The sequence below is a fragment of the Ambystoma mexicanum genome, chromosome 8 (genome assembly GCF_040938575.1).
Source record: "Ambystoma mexicanum isolate Mex_15411 chromosome 8, UKY_AmexF1_1, whole genome shotgun sequence".
NCBI lineage: Eukaryota > Metazoa > Chordata > Amphibia > Caudata > Ambystomatidae > Ambystoma > Ambystoma mexicanum.
The window spans coordinates 1,071,389,494-1,071,408,409 of NC_090929.1; the positions used below are offsets into that span (position 1 = coordinate 1,071,389,494).

The 18,916-nt window shown below is 48.9% G+C and overlaps 1 protein-coding gene across 1 annotated transcript in view; it reads left to right on the top strand.

Moving 5' to 3' along the window:
- The window catches only part of ZNF511 (zinc finger protein 511), a 159,275-nt gene that overhangs the window by 82,856 nt on the left and 57,503 nt on the right, over positions 1-18,916 (top strand). The window contains exon 3 of the mRNA XM_069611060.1: positions 3,244-3,445. Coding sequence (XP_069467161.1) covers positions 3,244-3,445 — 202 coding nt within the window. The remainder of the gene's footprint in view (positions 1-3,243; positions 3,446-18,916) is intronic.

Here is an 18,916-nt window from a genome sequence, read left to right on the forward strand (position 1 = left end):
GAGGCAACAGCTGCTTTACCCTCCGCCATTGCATCAGTCGCCTCAAAACCTCTCTCCCAGTGGGAGGCAGACTCTTGCAGCATCTGCAAGAATAGCAGGGTATTACTTCAGATGCATGGGCATTGGAGACAGTAGCCCAGAGTTATTGCTTTCCCGTTCTAAAAAGGCCTGCGGATCATCCACCAGGGAGCAACTCTTTCAAATTTCCAGATCCGCTCCTTGTGCAGGAAAGTGTGACCCTGCTGAGAAAAGGTGCTAGAAAAACCAGTACCTGTAGCAGAGAGGAACATGGGTTGGTACTCCCCTTACTTGCTAATCCCCAAGAAGGAGAAGGATTGAGACCCATACTGGACTTGCGTTCCGTTCAAGATGGTAACCCTTTCTCAGATCCTTCAGGCCCTCCAACTTCAGGACTGGATGGTATCATTGGACCTTCAGGATGCTTACTTTCATGTGCCAATCCATCACAAGCACAGAAGGTACCTGAGGTTCGCCGTTGGCGATTCTGATGATCAGTTTCAAGTTCTGCCATTTGGGCTGACCTCTGCCCAAGGGTATTCACCAAGTTGATGGTCGGTGGTGGCAGCAAGTCTAAGGAGGGGTGTTTGGGGGTTGGGGGGAGTCACGACTACCCCTACCAAGCTGATTGGCTGACCAGGGCCTGTTCTTCCGAACAGGCGCTGGAACATCTGTGTAACGTGCCACTCCCTCCACAGACTGGGCTTCTCCCACAATTACAAAAAGTCTCACATGAGAAACTCTCAAAGGCTCCATTTTATAGGGGCAGTCCTGGCTACATCCTTGGGAAAAGCCTTGCTACCCAAAGTGAGGGCTCAGGACATTCTGCAGATGGTCACCAAATTCCAGAGTGCCCAGCATCTTCCGGCCTACGTGGCATCCGACCTTCTGGACATGGCCATCTGCCCTGCAATACGTCTTCCACAAAGAGAGGACCTTCTCTTGCGCGAAGAGGGTCGGGGTTCTCCTGCCAGAGGTCAAGACACTCAACCTTCATGCATGGTTTCTGAGAGGTTGAGATCTAAGGATTGGGACCTTCCGGATGATGTAATGGAGATTGTGCTTTCAGCCAGAAGGCCAACAACAAAATCCCTACACCACTGCCGTTGGAACAAGTTCTGCAGCTGGTGCAGGGATGAGAGTGTAGACCCTTTTACTTGCAGCACACCTATGATTTTATCTTTCTTACTGTGTCTAGCTAATCTGGGGCTGCGGGTTGGCATAATTAAAGGATATCTAGCAGCGCTTTCTATTTTTAAGCGCTCCTCTGAAGAGGTATCCGTCTTCAAAATTCCACTAGTGATACAGTTTCTGAAGGGATTGACAAATGTATTCCCTCCGATCCCATTTCAAGTTGTGGTTTGGGACCTCAAATTAGTTTTGAAATGTCTCATGTGCGCTCCTTTCGAGCCTACTCATTCCTGTCAGTTAGATTGCTAACGCTCAAAACCATTCTTTTGGTTGCTCTAACATCAGCCCGTAGGGTGAGTGAAATGCAAGCCTTCTCTTGCAAGCCTCCTTATACAATTTTCTTTAAGGATCCTTAAGGTTAAACCCAAATCTTTAACACAAATTGTGTCTGATTTTCATTTAACTCAAAAAAATCATACTACTGTCTTTTTATCCTCCACCACATCCTGGAAAGGAAGAGGAGAGATTAGAGACTTGACCCAAGGCGTGCACTTATTTTCTACATATCCAGGATGTCTAAGTTAAGAAAGGATGATGAACACTTTGTGGGTTACACAGGCCATAGGTTTGGTATGGAGGTCACAAAACAAACCTTATCAATGTGGATCGTTTTAGGAATTTCCGAATGCTACAGATTAGCTGGAAAAGACCCTTGGAGCTCATTCGGCCAGGGGCATGGCTACTTCCTCTGCCTTACAGAGAGGAGGCCCAATTCAGGATATTTGTGCGGCGGCCACATGTTCCTCTGCCCACACATTCACTAAGTATTATAGTCTGGACTCTTCCTCGGGACGGGAAGGTGGATTTGGGAAGGCAGTGTTGCTTCGGTACACACAATCCAATAAGGAACTCCTAAATTCTCCCTCCTCCAAAAATGCAGACACTGCTTTGAGAGTCTTATCCTAAGATGAGGAAAACGTAGGAGGACACAATCCATTCGCAGAACAAGTTACTTACCCGTGGTAACGTTCTTTCGATTGGATGTTCATCCCATGTATTTCTCATCGCCCCTCCCAACCTACCCCGCAGTAGAATTTCCTTGTTATTGCAGTTTACATTCTTTCAGCATGAGTAGCTGTCTTGCATAAGGTACGTCCAAAGAGAAATTGGAAATATGAACAAAAACGGAACTGAAGGCAAGGGTCGCTGCGCTCGCTATATGCCAGTGATGACGTCGACATCGAGACAGTCCCTCAAGGGACATCGAGTTGACGGGCATAAACACGCAGCGGCCCCTGCTGGAATAAATTTCCGAAGCAACTAAAGCTGGATATGGATATATCATAAAATGAGGAATACATTGGGAGCAACATCCAATCGAAAAAACGTAACCACGGGTAAAGAGGCTCATTGTGTAAACCCTCTAAAACCCTGTGGGTTCTTTGCTCGTAGGGCTACATTTATAGTATTGGGGTACTATGCTGGTTTGTAGATCCATTTCTGCATAACTGTTTAGAAATAAACCTCTACCATCCTATTTGGACATGTATAAAGCGCACGTAGCCCAAAGGCATCTAGGCGCTGGAACTTAAAAGAGATTATTGGGTGAAAGGCTGCAGGTTCAGTCAGCCTGCACAGGATCGGGAATGAGGACCAGGTCAGTTACCCGATTCTACATTCTCCCATCATCAATGTCCTTTTTCTGTTGGTAGCAGGGATATGCTGATATGGCAAAACTGTCCACCCATTATTGATCCCTCAGCTCCTCACTAGGCAGATCTTGGCTCTCGCATTGCCCGATTTGCAGATTCTTCTTGATGTTTATTTTTAAGAAGGATCTGCTTTTGGACACCGGTATTTGCACAGATGTTTGCTTTCACACTTCCCCTCTGGCTAGCAAAGGCAGATGATTGAGACTGCTGTGCAACATTGCATCATGCAACATTAACCCCGAGTTGCTGTCCGCGGTTATTGACATGGAACGTAGTTTCATGTCCTATTCTTCCAGCAAGTGCCCATTTGTAAATGCGAGGGAACCCTGCGTTTTTCTGTGGTAGCGAGTGACCCAGCTTCCTTTTCTTTGTACTCTCGCAGGGTGTCCGAGTTTGGCTGTCCCGTGTCTGGCTGCTCACTGTTCTTCGACACCTTGGAGGGGTTTGAGCATCATTACAACACGCTGCACAGGAATGTGTGCTCCTTCTGCAAGCGCTCCTTCCCATCCGGGCACCTACTGGATGTCCACATCCTAGAGTGGCATGACTCCCTCTTCCAAATCCTCTCCGAGAAGCATGATATGGTAAGGTTGGCGATAGGGCTGCTTCCCTCCCAGAGATCATTTCTTTTGATTGCTTATGTTGTTGGGGCGAAACATCACAAGAATATTTTTTCCATTATAGTTTCATTATTATCGCCAAATGAATCGTTAAACATGAACTGCAGTACATTACTGGTAAAATGTGTTTTCCTACACGGAAGCTTTATTTGGACCAGAAGCAGACTCTAAACCCTGCACAAATTGCAAAGCTCATTGAGACTTCTCTCTGAACCCCCACTCCTGTGCATCCCCAGATTTTCCAGTGACAAGACCAACATAATAGTCAATTAAACTAATTGCTGTTACCTTTTGAATGTGATCTAGAGGGGAAAACACTAAGCTTGTGGATGGCCGGACAATCGGGAAGCAAATATAAAGCACATGCTCCTTGACTCATTATTTGCCCAAAGTGTGTGGTAAAGCTGCAGTCCAGATGGCACAGACAACACAACATTTTGTAATTGTTTATAAAGCGCTTCTACACAAGTGAAGTGCTTCAAAGCGCTCCAAGGTGGGAAGGGAACAAGGGGGGATATCGTTGTCATTCTTAGGCCTTGAAGATTCCGAATGATCCAACAATAGCTAGCATACTAGGCCAGTGGCCATACATGGTTCTCAGGCCCAACCATTTGAAATATACAACAGTAAACCAAGGTCTGTATTGCTGATGGTCTCCTGGGATATTAAGAAGTTCCAAAATATACTGGGATGAGATCTGCTGGCTGGGACTTCAAACCCCCCCCACCCCCCCCACCCCCGCCACCACCCCACACTCGCTTCCTTTGCAAGGCATGCATTGCTAAAGGTTGGTAAGCATGATGAATACAGCTTCTGCTGGTGTACAAATGCCAGAGGTCTAAAGTGTTTTTTTTCCCCTGCGAGTGCATTTCTTGCAAACTGGCTGGTAATTATGGGGAGGGGAGGCCATCTAAGGCAGAGAGTATGTAACTCACGTAGGCACAGGAATTTGCTTTGTTCAATTTAGTGACTCTCTAGGGCACGATAGACTAGTTTGAAGAAATAAGGTTCATGTTGCACACCGAAGTGAATACATGAGATGTGTTCTGTTTGATCCCAGCATCCCATGCTTCCATCACACACTCTGATGGTAACAGACACATGTTAGTATTTCATGGTAGAAGCAAACTCCCAGTGCATCTTACCGACTCAACCAAATCCCTATTTACATGAATCAACAAGTGAGCCAGTCTGGGTGCCCATTTCTGCTATTGGCTGAAAAACTCTGCACGAAAGGGGCATTAAGATCGTTTGCTTGTTTATTTGTATAGCCTCTATACACAATGGGCCTTATTACGAGGAAGGCGGTAGAGGGTTAACTGCACCGGTAGAGCTGCCAGCACCGTTAACCCTCTACCAACTCATTACGAGGTCTGCTCGCGGGTCCCGCTAAGGACGCCTGGTAAATCCCAGGCGTCCTTAGCATCCTCGTCTGCTAACGGGCACGTAATTAATGGGCCCGTTGTTGGCATCCTCCTCATTCCCGTTGAGCCCTATGGGGGCGCAAATGGGAATGGGGATGTACCGGGTCCGGGTTCCTGGAATGGGGGAATACTGGGCCCTCCAAGGTGGGAATGGCCCGGTATTTTCCCATTCCAGGGACCCGGACCCGGTATGGGGGTAGCCATGCCGCCAAAAGCGACATGGCTACCTCCATACTCGTAATGAGGCCCAATGTGTTTCAAAGCGCTTCAAGGCAGGGAGGGACCATGGGAGAATACAGAAACATTCTTACAAGTCCTTGATACATTCAGAATGTGCAAAATAACTATCATAATCAGCCTGACGTTTCAGATAGTGCAAGGACAATGAAAAGGAGGGGAGGGGGCGGGAGAGTGAATAAGCCAGACAAGCGACTACATTACTATGCCTGACGACAATTGATGTAGTGCTGGAATTTAATAAGAGGAGGGAGGGGTGGAAGAGGGGTTGGAGGAGGAGGAGGACAAAACGAGCTAATATCACAACGTTCCAGATAATGCTGGATGGGGAGTGGGAGGAGAAGACAAGAGGGAAGGGGGGAGACAAAAAAGCTGGTATAACACAGCACACGAGGCAAATGAAGGAGTAAGGGAGAACAAAACAAGCGACTAACATACTGGGCCTGAATGACATTTCAGAATAGTGCTGGGGGTGGGGAGAGGTAGGCGAAAACAGAAGAGTGGGGGAGCAAAACGGGCTATCGTACAGGTCCGGTGACATGTCTGAAAAGCAAAGTGCTAGGGTACAGTGATGGGGAGGTAGGTGGACACCCCATCATCACAGGGAACCAGTAAGTGGTGAGGGGGACACAGACGCCATCACGGGGGACCAGCGGGGGAGTGGGCATATACACCGACAACAGGGGGTGGGGGCTCACACATAACCAACACAGGGACAGGTGGGGGGCACACCAAACCATTACAAGGGTGGCGGGCACAACATAACCATCACGAGGATGGGGGGCACAACATAACCATCACGAGGGTGGGGAGCACAACATAACCATCACAGGGGACAACGGGGAGGTGGGGGGCACACAACCATAACGGTGGCCTAGGGGGCACACAACCATCACAGGGGCAAGGGGGGGTCGTCGCTAGATAGTTTACCGGTGCTGACTAGGGCAGACAGGCCCCGTTGTGGGCCTTAGATGGTGTTTCCGGCTCTCACCACCCCAGTCGCAGCCATTGACTTAAGGGGCCAAGGCAACCAATGGGAGGGAGGGCAGGGGCTGGCCCACAACAGGAAAAACATTTCTTTCACAATATGACGGCCATCTTGGAGGGCCTGCAGGCAGGGAGGCAGCAGGCAAGAACGAAGCAAATGATATAAAACCCAAGTGGGTAGTGCACAGATTGCAACATGCTGCCCACGCCAGGCCAAAGACACGCAGGCATGATCGAATTGTGCAATTTACAGACCCAGACGAAAGTCGCTCGCCAGAGCAAAATACAAGTCAAACCTAAGTCTGTATCCTTACCCCCAGCAATGCGCAGTAAGAAGGTAGTCCAGCGCGATGTACGGTGCTGGGGAGCACAGGGCAGGGGCTCAGTCTGGTTGAGACGAAAGGCTGGAAATGTTCTTTGGGAAACCATCTAGTTACAAAGGCTATCACAAATGGGGACATCGTGCAGGGGTATCTGGATCCAAATTCGACCCTATAACACTGGCATTAAAAATAAACCAAACTCTGCAACAAACGTACCTCTGTGTATTGCGTCATTCCTTTTGGGAAAGAGGGGAATTACTCGGCTCATGTCCTGGATCCTCTGCCCAGCGGGTGCATGTTCCCGTCACTCTAGCTTTAAGGGGTGGGAGAGGAGCAATCTTATTGGATCCTGACTGGGAAATCTTTCAACTTGAGATTGAGTCAGCAGAGTATGTCCATATCCCTGTGTGGGCTGTGCTTCGGCCTCCTTTGTAACCAATTGCGCCAGTCTTGTCAACTGGGGAGAGCACCAAGAAATCAGTCTCACACATTGATGCCTTTTGGCCCAAGACCTTCACTATTCAGAAGCGGACAAACCTCTCTCCTGCACTGAAACCTGCTAGAGCTTTTTTCTGTGCCCTAGTGTTTAAATCCAGAGTCTCACAGACCGAAGTAAAGCACCGAGTGGTTGGGGCTCCCAGCCTTGAGGCACTATTAGCCTGAGGTCTTCAGAAGCACAGGACAAAGTCAGCGCCTTGATGCCTGCCGTTTAAGTGCGCTTAATAAATGCAAACAAAAATAAAGTCCCCACCTCTAGTGCTTTACAAGAAACCTATTCTCCCACGAGCGAGGCACCATAGAAGCAGTCATTTGAGCCATTTACAAGGTTACAAAGTAGCTCGGCACAGTGCCATAGTCTTTGGAGACACTTAAGTGGCATGGGTGCTGCTGTGCTGCTTGCTTTGTGCCCTATACTATCAGTCCATGGTGGAGAAAAATGTTTCCTTTGTACACAAAGGGCGAGGTGCCACGGTGTGTATTGTGCATATGGGCACAGGCTTCTGCAAAGGATTAAGTGATTGGGAAATGCCTCCCCACTGCGAGCAAAGATTTGCTTTTGTGCCAGCAGGGAGGCCAGGTGGCCTATGTCATGGTCGTCCACCTCTCTCTTGATAATATCTGTTACATGGATGTAACCCCCCACTCAATGGATATCTGAATTAAGTCTCTGAGGCAACACAGGCGTTGCACATCGGTTTGGCTTAAATAAGTCCTCAACCTTATTAAGGGGGGCAAATTGTAGGGAGGGGAGAGTAAGGGGCGAATAGTGGCTCCTTGAACACCTCCTTGCACCGGCCATCAAGGTGATGGCCTCTTCTAGTGGTGGAATTATGGAGTGTTGTGGGTTGAGGTGGGGAGATTGCAGGCAATCTCCCTAACTCGCCCCTTATCCTGGCTGCCCCAGTCCTGAGCCTCCTCACTGTTGAGAAAATCTACTTGCCTCTGCGCCCTTAGCCAATGCCAGATTGTCCTGTCTGGTTCTTCTAGGTGGAATAACCGACTCCCATAATCCACACGAGGGCCAGGCAAGTTAATGTGACCCATCTGGTGCCGCAACAGGAATTACCCTCTGCTGTTGACCCCTACACCCTTCTTCCAACCAGCCCCAAACCCAATCCTTTAAAAGAAACACCTAATGGCCTGAGTGAACAGTTACTTGCACAACCCCATTTCCCCCATTATGGGCCAAGGATCTACCACCCTCTTGGTGGGAACATTTTGCAGATCATAAACTTCTTATACCCCGTCAGCCACATTATTTGTGCCTACCTGCTGATAGCCAGTGGAACACTTTTTCAGTGTGACCAGGGGCAAACGCCCCCAACCCAAAAAGCCCATTTCGGGATGCCAGGGGGAGAGGTGGCAGTGATATAATGATCCTGGGGGCCCATTGTGATTACAGCTAATTATTAGTGCCCGCTTGGGGTACTCCCTTTGGCATTGTCACTGGGCCTTCATAGTGACTGAAGCAGCTGATTTCCATCAAACTGACTTTTATTATGGCTTCTTTTGGCAAGCCCACTTGCACTGCTTCTGATGTTGTGCCAATCCTTTTCAAGTGGGTGCTAGACTGTTTAGTAGCCATATCCATCTCTGCCTAGCGGCTCTTCGGTATGCAACTCAACTGATTCACCAATAGGGGTGATTTGTCTGTGAATAAGGAGGCCACCTGTTCTTACTGGGCATCATCACCTTGACTCTGCCACTCCCAAAGCCACCCACACTCCATCTGCTTGTTTGATCTGTCTCAGATGTTAGTCTTAAATACCGCTTTGTTCTGTTGCACCCAGCAGTCTTCTCTTTGTGCCATCTTGCTGGGGGAACCTTGTATCTCCTTTACTTCCTGTACACGCCCTCTGGTGGCAGCGTAAAATGGGAGTAGGAATGCTGCGCAAAGCCTGGGTTACATGAAACCTATCCATGAATACATTTGCCAAGGAGCCCAATATCTATTTCCAAGTTTTCCCCTCTTGCGCCTTTTCCTGCTGTGTAGTGCCTTCTGGGTCGACCTACTGCTCGCTGCACATGTACAGCAATGTCTTCCTTTCTTCAGACCTGACACTAAACATAATTGATACTACTCTCCGCACCACACGGGACTTGCAGTTCCCCGATTTGCCAAAGCTTTCGTGGTCTTGTCTGTTTATCAATCCGACAGACCTTTTAAAAGTGACCTTGTTCCAGTGACTATAGTCCTGAATGCCTGGTGCATACTTCCTTAGTCTCTTGACAGTGATGGCATTATCCGCCTGGACACCAGTGATCTAGAGGATTCGAGGGAATGTTGACCTTACAACGACGCAAAGCATCAGTTATTCTATTCTTGCACCCTCCACAAGCTGAGCAATAGAACAGTTGTTTTGTTTAAGGCAGCACACGTGCCTGACACGAGATGGGCGGGCACCATGCAGGCTCGTTGGAAAAATGTACCAGCAATGTTGGCCATCTCTTTTCCCCAAATAGGAATTGCTACTTGAATGGCGAGAACGATAGGAAGTTAATGTTCTTGTCCGATTCCCCTCTGTCTTTCTGCTGGCCACCACATAGAAGAGCATCGTTATTTCTAGGATCGCCCCAAAGCCAATGCGGTCCCCTCCATCTGTATAGAAGTCAAACAGCGCGCTGTTCACTTTCTCTCCCCTCCATATAAGGACGCCATTGAAATGTAGCAGGAAATCACCCCAAACTCGTCTTCCATGACAATCTGGTGAAGTGATTCCAGGATTCTCAAATTGCCAGGCTTGAGGAATTACCCATGTAGCAAAGTTTAGTGACCCATAAATGACTGTAGTTGTCTTGGTCACATTGTTACTGGCGAGGCAGGTTCTCGCTGCTGCCGGAAAAGCCTTCACTTCGTCCAGTCGTTGGCAAGACTCCTGATTGACTGTGTCCAGGTGTTTCCTCATAAAAGACTGACTGGTAGTTTGGGCTTCAAAGTTCTTGGCCAGCGGTAGCCCTGACAGTTACTTGGCCACCGTGGGCAGGCAGCTAAAAAATGGATCCGGGAAGTGTACCACACCCTCTAGTTTCCCTCACTGCCATTCCAGGAAAGGGCTGTTTTTTTTCATACACTTTATTTGATAAGGCCGAGCTCATGGACCGGCATCAGTTGTAGAAAATAATGCCCCTCCATGGAAAAGCCTGTAGCTGTCTGGGTATACTGCTAGGAGCCTTGCTGCTTGATGTCTCCCTTTGCCAGCGGGGCTCCTAGCCCCAAGGATTGGACCATCTGTACTGCTTGATTGAAGCAATCCTCTTTGATCATTTACTGAGATGCCCTCTGCAAAGGACAGGTGTTGAATTAACCCGAACTTCCCCTGATCCGTTTTTGGACCGAACCTGTTGAGAACACCTTATCAAGGGGGCCAGTAACGCTGCCTAGTTGCGTTTTTTTTCTCTTTTGTCCACCTTTTTTTATGCCTTGCTGATTTGAGACTGTTGGCCCATCCCATGCATGTACCCTTTTGTGCCCTTGGTTTAACCTTGGCCTACGAGTCTCTCTCCTGGCCAGAGCTCCCTCTAATCTTTCAGGATGTTCCAGGGAGGCAGCAACATCCAGAGAAGAACAGTGACTGTGTATCACTGTGCACCTAGGCCCAATAGACAAGACCCACCATGGAACAGGAGTAACAGACTGGTTACTCAAATGTGAATGGGATAGGCTTCCCCATTTAGGAGCAGAATGTGAGACCAAACTCGCCACTAAATACCACCTAGGCATGCTGGGGAGGGGAGCAGCAGTAATGGAACAAGAAGAGCGTGACACAGCTCTAGGCGAGACCGGACAACAAAAAACTTTGATGGACAATGACTGACTTCATCCAGGAAGGGAAACAGAAAACCAACAACCACAGTAACGGCTATCTGGAAGGAAATGAGTCTGGAAATGGGAGCTGGACTAAGGTCCCTTGGCTTTCCTGGGGAAATTCTAACCTGAAAAAGTGGGAGATGGGAGGAGTTTGTATTAGCTTAGATGGAGATTGGCAGAGGGAAGCAGATGACTCCCTGCAGAGAGAAGCTACTAAACATGTAGGGGAGGGCTATAAAAAGCCACCAAAGTTAATCTGCAATGAGTGGTGTTTTTGGTCTTTCTACATCTTCACCTAGAGACGAAAGAGGAGTGTGCAGCAGGTGGAGGAGGACTTGGATGAGACTTTTGGCATGTTTGGAACAAGTAAAGGTGCGGGGAGAGTGTGCTGTCTCCCCATCTTTGGCCCCACCTGCTGTCTCTTTTTATTATTATTAGTGTATTTATTGAGCATGGACCTAGCTTCGGGAAGCAACAGAGCGCTTTACACTCATAGGTGGAAGAACACTGGGAGGGAAGCAGAGAAAAAAGGAGCAGAGAGCTAACTTGGGAGGGCGACGGTGTGCAATTGACAGCAGATCAGAGTCCGGTGGCGGGGTTAGTGCAGGGTGAGTGGACCTAGGTGTTAAGGTCTCCCTCTCCCTCTCTCCCTCTCCCTCTCCTTCTCCCTCTCCCTCTCTCTCTCTCTCTCTCTCTCTCTCTCTCTCTCTCTCCTCCCTCTTCCTCTCTCTCTCTCTCTCTCTCTCTCTCTCTCTCTCCCTCTCTCCCCCTTCCTGCCCCCCCCATGCATTGTTTTTGCCCTCCTGCATGCTTTGTTTAGTCCTTTCCAGACCATGCGATTTTTCTTCCCGATGGTGCGTTCCTTCCAGAGTCTGTCTTGGCACTCGGCTGACAGAAAAAAGGTGACCAGGCCCTACCCTTTCCTGGGCAGACACCTTCTCATCTCCTCACACCTGCCTCAACACAAACGCCCGCCTCCCTCCTTGCTGGCAGTCACACATTGGAATAACAAAGGTCAGCTTTAGCGCTCACTCACAGAGCCTGGCTAAACATTTGTCAGCGCTCGTGGGGGGCCCATTTCAATAGGCTTGGGCCCCACCTTGCCTACAGTTAGGAGGGGTGGACATAGCCTGTGGCACCCTTGGGTTGCTTAAATAAGAATGGATACAAAGGAATGTACTTTAATCTCATGGGGCAGGCACCCAGAGGTGAGCTGAAACACTAAACTGCAACTGAAAAGTTAGTAAGTGCTCTGTCAGCAAGGTGCTAACGCAGATGAAACCAGAGTAAACACTGCTGGCTGCTATCAAAGACCGTGCTTAACCTACTGTCAAGCACACGTTTAAAGTATTCAGTTAAGGCAGTAGTCTTCAAACTAGGGGGCCCGAAGGATGTGAAAGGGGGCGGTGGGAGCAGACTCTTTTAAAATAAAATTAACGTTTTTAATATAAAAAAGGATTAAGGTGACTGTTTTTAATAGAAAATATAAGCAGTAGAAAATCTGCTTATATTTTAATGAGCCTCTCCCTCCCCTCCCCTCACCCCCCTCGGATATCTTTCAGCCCCCCTAGGGACCAACGCCTAGGTTGGTTTGGGGGACTCAAACATTTTTTTTTTTATTTCTAAGGGGGGGGGCTTAGTATGAAAAGGTTTCAATACCACTGAGTTAAGGTTACAGCAGCTAGAAAAGGGCAGCTTGTAACATGCACACAATGCAAAGTGCACGTGTAATGCCATAAAAAAGACAGCCAGAATAGGGCCAGCTGCATGGGCCCCTTTCCCTGAAGCTCTTGAACACATACACAGCACAACAAATTCACAACACTGTGGGACTGTTGGGCATACAAGGCACTGATATGTTATGTTAACGGCACTTCGATAGCGCACCGTCACCAACAGAATTGGTCCCCAGGCGCTCTGGAGGATCTGTAAATGAGAAGGTGGGATGGGTTAGTAAGGTGAAGAGGGCGTAGGATAGTGAGAGGAGTGGTGTACTGTTGGCAGCTTCAACTCGGTAGACACCGGGTGCTGAGCTTTGGTGTGAGCATTGGATCGGTGTCAGTCCGCGTGTGAGGTTGGTGCGGTTTATGTGTTGTTGCAGTGTGGTGAAGTGCATGCAGCTGGTTGTGCGAGAGATGGTTGTGTGAATTTTTTAAGTATGCAGAGAGTTGGAGTTTATATTGGTTAGTAGTTAAGTGTAGTGCTTGGCAATCTTCATAATTCCATCTAGGTGTGGCGCTCCCTAACATTCACAGTCCTGTCTAGATACGGCCCAGGCTAGTGTTCTCAACTCTGTTCTCTCTCTAATGTTCTATTCTCTAATTTGTCTTCCGGACCTGCCCAGGAAAAGATATGCAGAATCCTAATTTGCACAATATGGATTGACATGCTCAATTGCGAGATCATGGTAAATAACTTGCATGCAGTGACATGTCTTCAATAGTCTAGGATACCTTTTGATAAAGATGTTTTCACGTGTAAGCCAAGAGAATATGCTGTGCAATATATAAATATTAACTTTTATAAATCTACAACAACTCAATAGTTTAGTAAACCATGAGGATTTATCTTCATAGCAAATATTGCAAAATAAATTACTTCTAGAGACACCTAATGTCAGCACATCGGGCACAGTGAGATTAATAAAATGTGTGATCCTGGACAAATCCTTTAAAGTGGTGAAATCGGTGTTTGGACCCAGTCTGTGATTTTAAACCTTTAAGTGCCATAGGTTTTTCCCCCCAGTGCCAAGGCCTTTTTTTGGTATGTCTCCATTCAATGCCTTGTAGCTTTTTTGTTACATTACATATCTCGGCTAAATTTGGCCCCCTTTTTCCCACATGTAGACAGCCGTAACGCCACCTAGGAATCCTAGGTTGCTCTAGGGGGGTGAGAGAAAATAAGCAATAAGGGCAAAAAATGAATGTACAAAGAAGCCTGTGTTTTTTTTCTTGTAAGCTAGGAACAAATGGTTTGCTGTGCTGAATTCCCCAATTCCCTGGCTTTCAAGAACAGGTTGAGTGGAAACGAAATAAAATTATTTTGATGTGGTTATCAATCGTTTTCTGAGTGGTAGGCGATTTTGGCCATTTTTGCCAAATGGCCATGCGTGGACGGAATGGAAGAAAAGGGTAGGAAAGCCGAATTGGAGCACCTAAAGGCATACACTTCTGAAAAGTAGACAAAATTCCAAGTTTAGGAAGGGGTGATTTGCGCAGGTCGGGCAACAACTAGGTAGGGGAGAATTCCATATTTTGGGGAAAAAGTGGGGAAAATGACCAAAAAAAAGGTATGTGGTGGACATGGTTGGCCTGGTACGGCAATGGCTTCTATGAATTTTGAGAAAAACAATGCTCCGCTACATCCCCCCCGACTCTTGCAGTTAGGAAATCACACATTTTTTGTAATGTTTCACAAAACAAGCAATACCACAAGCCAAGAATTGGAGCCATGGTACGCAGGAGTTTTATGCTTACGGCCTGAACAGACTCACTTAGCAGGTGTAAATCAGGAAAACCAATGTGGTGAGGAGGGGCAAGCATACATTTTATTTTTGAAAGACCACAGGCAGACCTTTTCAAGGGTAGGTGACTTGTGCATTTTACAAAAGTGTATGGTGCCTATAGCGGCGACTAAATGTAGATCACATTTGGGGAAATTAAAGGGTTGTGTGACAAAGGGCAGCAGCAAATGGATCGAAACGATATGAAAACCACGCAAACACAACAAATGTCATACCTTCCACGTGTCCCGACGAAAACAGTACCTCACAAGTGTGGGTGCACCTACCTGGGGGCAAAGGGGAGAGCGAGCCAAAAAAGGCAGCTAACCCCAAGTCTTTTTTTTCCGACAGCAGAATTTGATGAATTTCATGGAAGTGCACACCATACAGGTTTGGGCCTAGGGTGTCCAAGCCACCAAGGAAAACTGGGAACCCCATGCATTTCCGAAAAGAGGACACCTGTGGGAATCCGCAGAGGTCTGACTTGCGCAAATCGGCCCAGAATGTCTTACGCAGAAACCCAGACAAAGTGAACATTGTGTTTTTTTTTTCCCCACCAAATATCACACTTTGTCTGGGATTGTGGGTAGTAAATTCTGGGCCACTTTGCGCAAGTCAGACCACTGTGCATTCCCACGGGTGTCGGTGTCCTCTTTTCAGAAATACATGGTGTACCCAGTTTTCCTTGGTGGCTTGGACACCCTAGGCCCAAATCTGTATAGTGTGCACATGAGTCAAAATCCTGCCATCCTGCTGTGCGAAAAAGAGTTGGGGTTACCCGTGGTTTTGGCTTTGCCCTTTGCGCCCGGTAGGTGCACCCACACATGGGAGGTACCGTTTTCATCGGGACCTCTGTGGGAACGCAGGATGATGGGCCATGTGGTGTTGGTGGTGTGTACCGGTGGCTGACTAGAGTAAAATGTGCGGAAATTGTTTTTTCCCCTAAATTTGGACTTTGCCAGGGGTTCTGAGTAATACATTTTGGGGTGATTTGCGCAAGTCAGACCTCTGTGGATTCCCACGGGTGTCCTCTTAAGGGAAATGCATGCTGTTTTCTGTTTTCCTTGCTGGCTTCGACACTCTAGACCCAAATCTGTAGGTTGTCTCCCCAAACCCTTTGGGGGTTACAAGTGGTGTAGCCTTTTTGCTTTTGTGCCCGGTAGGTGCACCCACCTATGCAAGGTACCATTTTCATCAGGACACGTGTGGAGATGTGGGAAGGTAGGCCATGTGTTGGTGTATTTCAGTGGGTGGCCAGAGCGAAATGTCTGAGAATTGTCTTTATTTCCAGCCAATTTCGGAGACCTTTCCCTCTGTCCACTCACCAAAACACGTCGCCAACAACAGATGTCATACCTTCCCGCGTTCCCACAGGTGTCCCGACAAAAACGGTACCTCACATGTGTGGGTGCACCTTCCGGGGGCGCAAAATGAAAAGTGTAACCCACTGGTAACCCCAAGCCTTTCAGCACAGCACATTTTGTTCATGTGGGCAACCTACAGAATTGGGCCTAGGGTGTCGAAGCCAGCAAGGAAAACGGGGAACCCATGCATTTCCATAAAGAGGACACCCGTGGGAATGCACAGAGGTCTGACTTGCGCGAAGTGGCCCAGAATGTATTACCCAGAACCCCAGACAAAGTGAACATTTTGTTTTTACCCCACCAAATATCACACTTTGTCGGGGATTGTGGCTAATAAAAACTGGGGCAATTTGCACAAGGCAGACCTCTGTGGATTCCCACGAGTGTCCTCTTTTCGGAAATGCATGGAGTTCCCGGTTTTCCTTGTTGGAATCCCCAGAGGTCTGACTTGCGAAAAAAGGCCCAGAATGTGTTACCCAGAACCCCCGGCAAAGACCCACATGGGAGAAGGGTGCCCAAGGCCAGGGATCTTACCACCGACTTTGCTGGAGCTCTGGCTGCCCTGCGTTACAGCTTCTCCCCACCAGGGAGTACCGGCAGTGTGCCAATACCTCCCCGAAGGGAAAAGCTGTAATGCAGCCCAGCCACAACTCCAGGACGGTTGGAGGTGATGTCTCTGGCCTTGGACATCCGTGTACCATGTGGGTGTACGTCCCCCAAGCACAGCGGCAGCTCCAGGGAGCCCCGGCAGGATCCCCATTCCTCCCCCGGAGGTGACATCTGTAACGTAGCACAGCCAGAGGTGGAGCCTGGGCTTGCAGACGGACAACCCACATGGGAGGCATCTGCTCCCAGGGAAACACCAATGTTCTGCTGGCATGCAATTTGTGGCCTGCCCCTGCAATTTTGTTCCAGCCCACCAAAATATGTGCCCAGAGAGCCCATTCCCACCCACACCACCAACAATCCAGCCCCAGTCTCACCCACCACACTGACATTCTATGGTTAGGGCCCACCCAAAAACAGTACTCAATTAACATTGCAGCTGCTCGCGTAGAAAAAGCTGTAAACAAAACAAACGTGTTACCTACGGTCGCCCCAGCAAAAACAAATCTACACTCCTACCTTCAAAGTATGCCCCCCCCCTTGGAAGCCATCCCTGGTGGTCTACTGAACCTCACCCCCCTCAGTGAAAACACATTTGCCCCTTCCTATGGTCCGATATCTGCCCCCAGGGAGAGCTGCATGAAGTGCCCCCCCACACTCCATTTGGGGTGGGGGGAGAAGCCCACCACAAAACGTTGGACAGGCCCCCCAATGAATGGGGCAGTAGGGATTGGGCACCTTGGGGCCAGATTGGCACACCAATGTGCCCCTCTGCGCCAAGGCAAGTTTGGTAAACAAAGAAAAGAATTAAATTGGCAGGCTGCCGGGCACCCTACACCACCAGGGAATTTTGTAATGTGAAGGGGGTGCACCTCTCCACCCCAATTGGAGGGGCAGCGCATCTCATGTAGCCCTCCCTGGGGGCAGATAAGGGGGGCCTGTCCTGCACTCCTTCTTGGGGTCCGGTGTCCCTTCCTAGGAGCAGATATCTGCCCCCCAGAAGGGCTGCATGACATGCCCCCCACTCCATTGTGGGTGGGGGAGGAGGGGGCCACCACCCCTTCCCATTAGAAAATTCCCCGTCGGTTTGGGGTGCCCCATAGCCCCCCTAAAATGCTGTGTACCATTTCCTTTGGTTACCCAACTCCCCTTGGCGCAGATGGGCCCAATAGTGTGCCATTCTGCCCCCAGGTTGTCCAAAACCTACTGCAACACCCATTGGGGGCCTCGTCTGCCATTTTGTGGTGGCCCTCTCTCCCTCACCCCAAATGGGTGGCAGGGGCACCTCATGCAGGCCTCCCTGGGCCTCCTACAAACGGCTGCATGAGGTTCACCCGCCCCCCCCTCCATTTGGGGTGTGGGGAGAGGGCCACCAAAAATTGTGGGACAGGCCCCCAGTGGGTGGGGCTGTCGGTCCAGGAAAAGTAGACACCCCTCAATCATAAGGCCATGTACTATATTGGCAGAAGACCTCATGTGTTTAGTATTAGAAATATATAGCCATAAGCTTGACTAGAGTGCGGCCATTTTAAGGTGACTGAAATCACCATTTTGTTTTCTCTCTAACGTTTGCTTTTTGCCTTCTGTTAAACTGCTTTGCTGAAATATTATTCTGCTCTACTAGTGCATAACGCAAGGCCGCGAGAGACGTGTTGAAACATAACGTAGCAACCCAGACAGAAATGTCCAGTCTCCTCCCTCGCATATCCTTGGAAGCAAGCAGCAAGGCATCCTAATCAGTCCACAGGTGCCAGTAAGTCTTAAACACAGTAGAAATGCTAGAAGCGAACATTAAATGACTTGAATTATGCTCTTCTTTGCGGCCCCCCTTTCCTGAGCCCTGGAGAGCAAGTTGACCCCCAGTACACGAATAGAAACTAGGAGATAGCAAAGCCTGGAATGTGTCTCTCCCAGAAGCATTGTGTTCTTTTAAACAAAGACTTGTGTCTGTAGGCTCGCAAAAATTGCAAACTGTTGCTGAATAAATGTTCAAAGGTGTCCTACTCGTCACCATTGTCAATCATCGTGCCCAATTCAAAGGAAATGTATTAGGGGCGGTATTGGATGTGTCACTACTGATTACAAGATGCTTGATTTGTATATATGTAACTGTTGTACGATTCTCTTGGCTCTTGCGTCCCCCGGGGTCTGGAAACGTGGGGCGTGGGTCCCAGTAGGCCAACTGAGACTAGTTGCTTTGCAATAAACCCTAGATTTTGGGAATACAACCTCGTGTCTGGCGTATCAGTTCGTGTGTGGTGGTTGTGCCTTGTTTCCATATGCGAGGGTCCCTCAGGGGATCCTTCAGGGCAGTAAGGTTCGGGCACCCTGAGGCCAGATTGGCACACCAATGTGCCCCTCTGCGCCAAGGCAAGTTTGGTAAAAAAAGAAAAAAATGGAAAATGGTACGCTACACTTTAGGGCGGGCTGAGGGGCACCCTAAACCTCCGGAGAATTATCCAATGTAAACGGGGGGTGGCCCCCCCCCCTCCCCCCCCACACCAAATGAAAGGGGGGGCCATATCAATCAGCCCTCCCTGGGGGCGGATAAGAGGGGGGCATCTCCTGCAGCTCTCCCTGGGGTCAGATGCCCCTTCCTATGAGCAGATATCTGCCCTCAGGGAGGGCTACAAGGGGTACTTCCATTTCCCCTTTGGGTGAGGGGGAGAGGACCACCCCCACG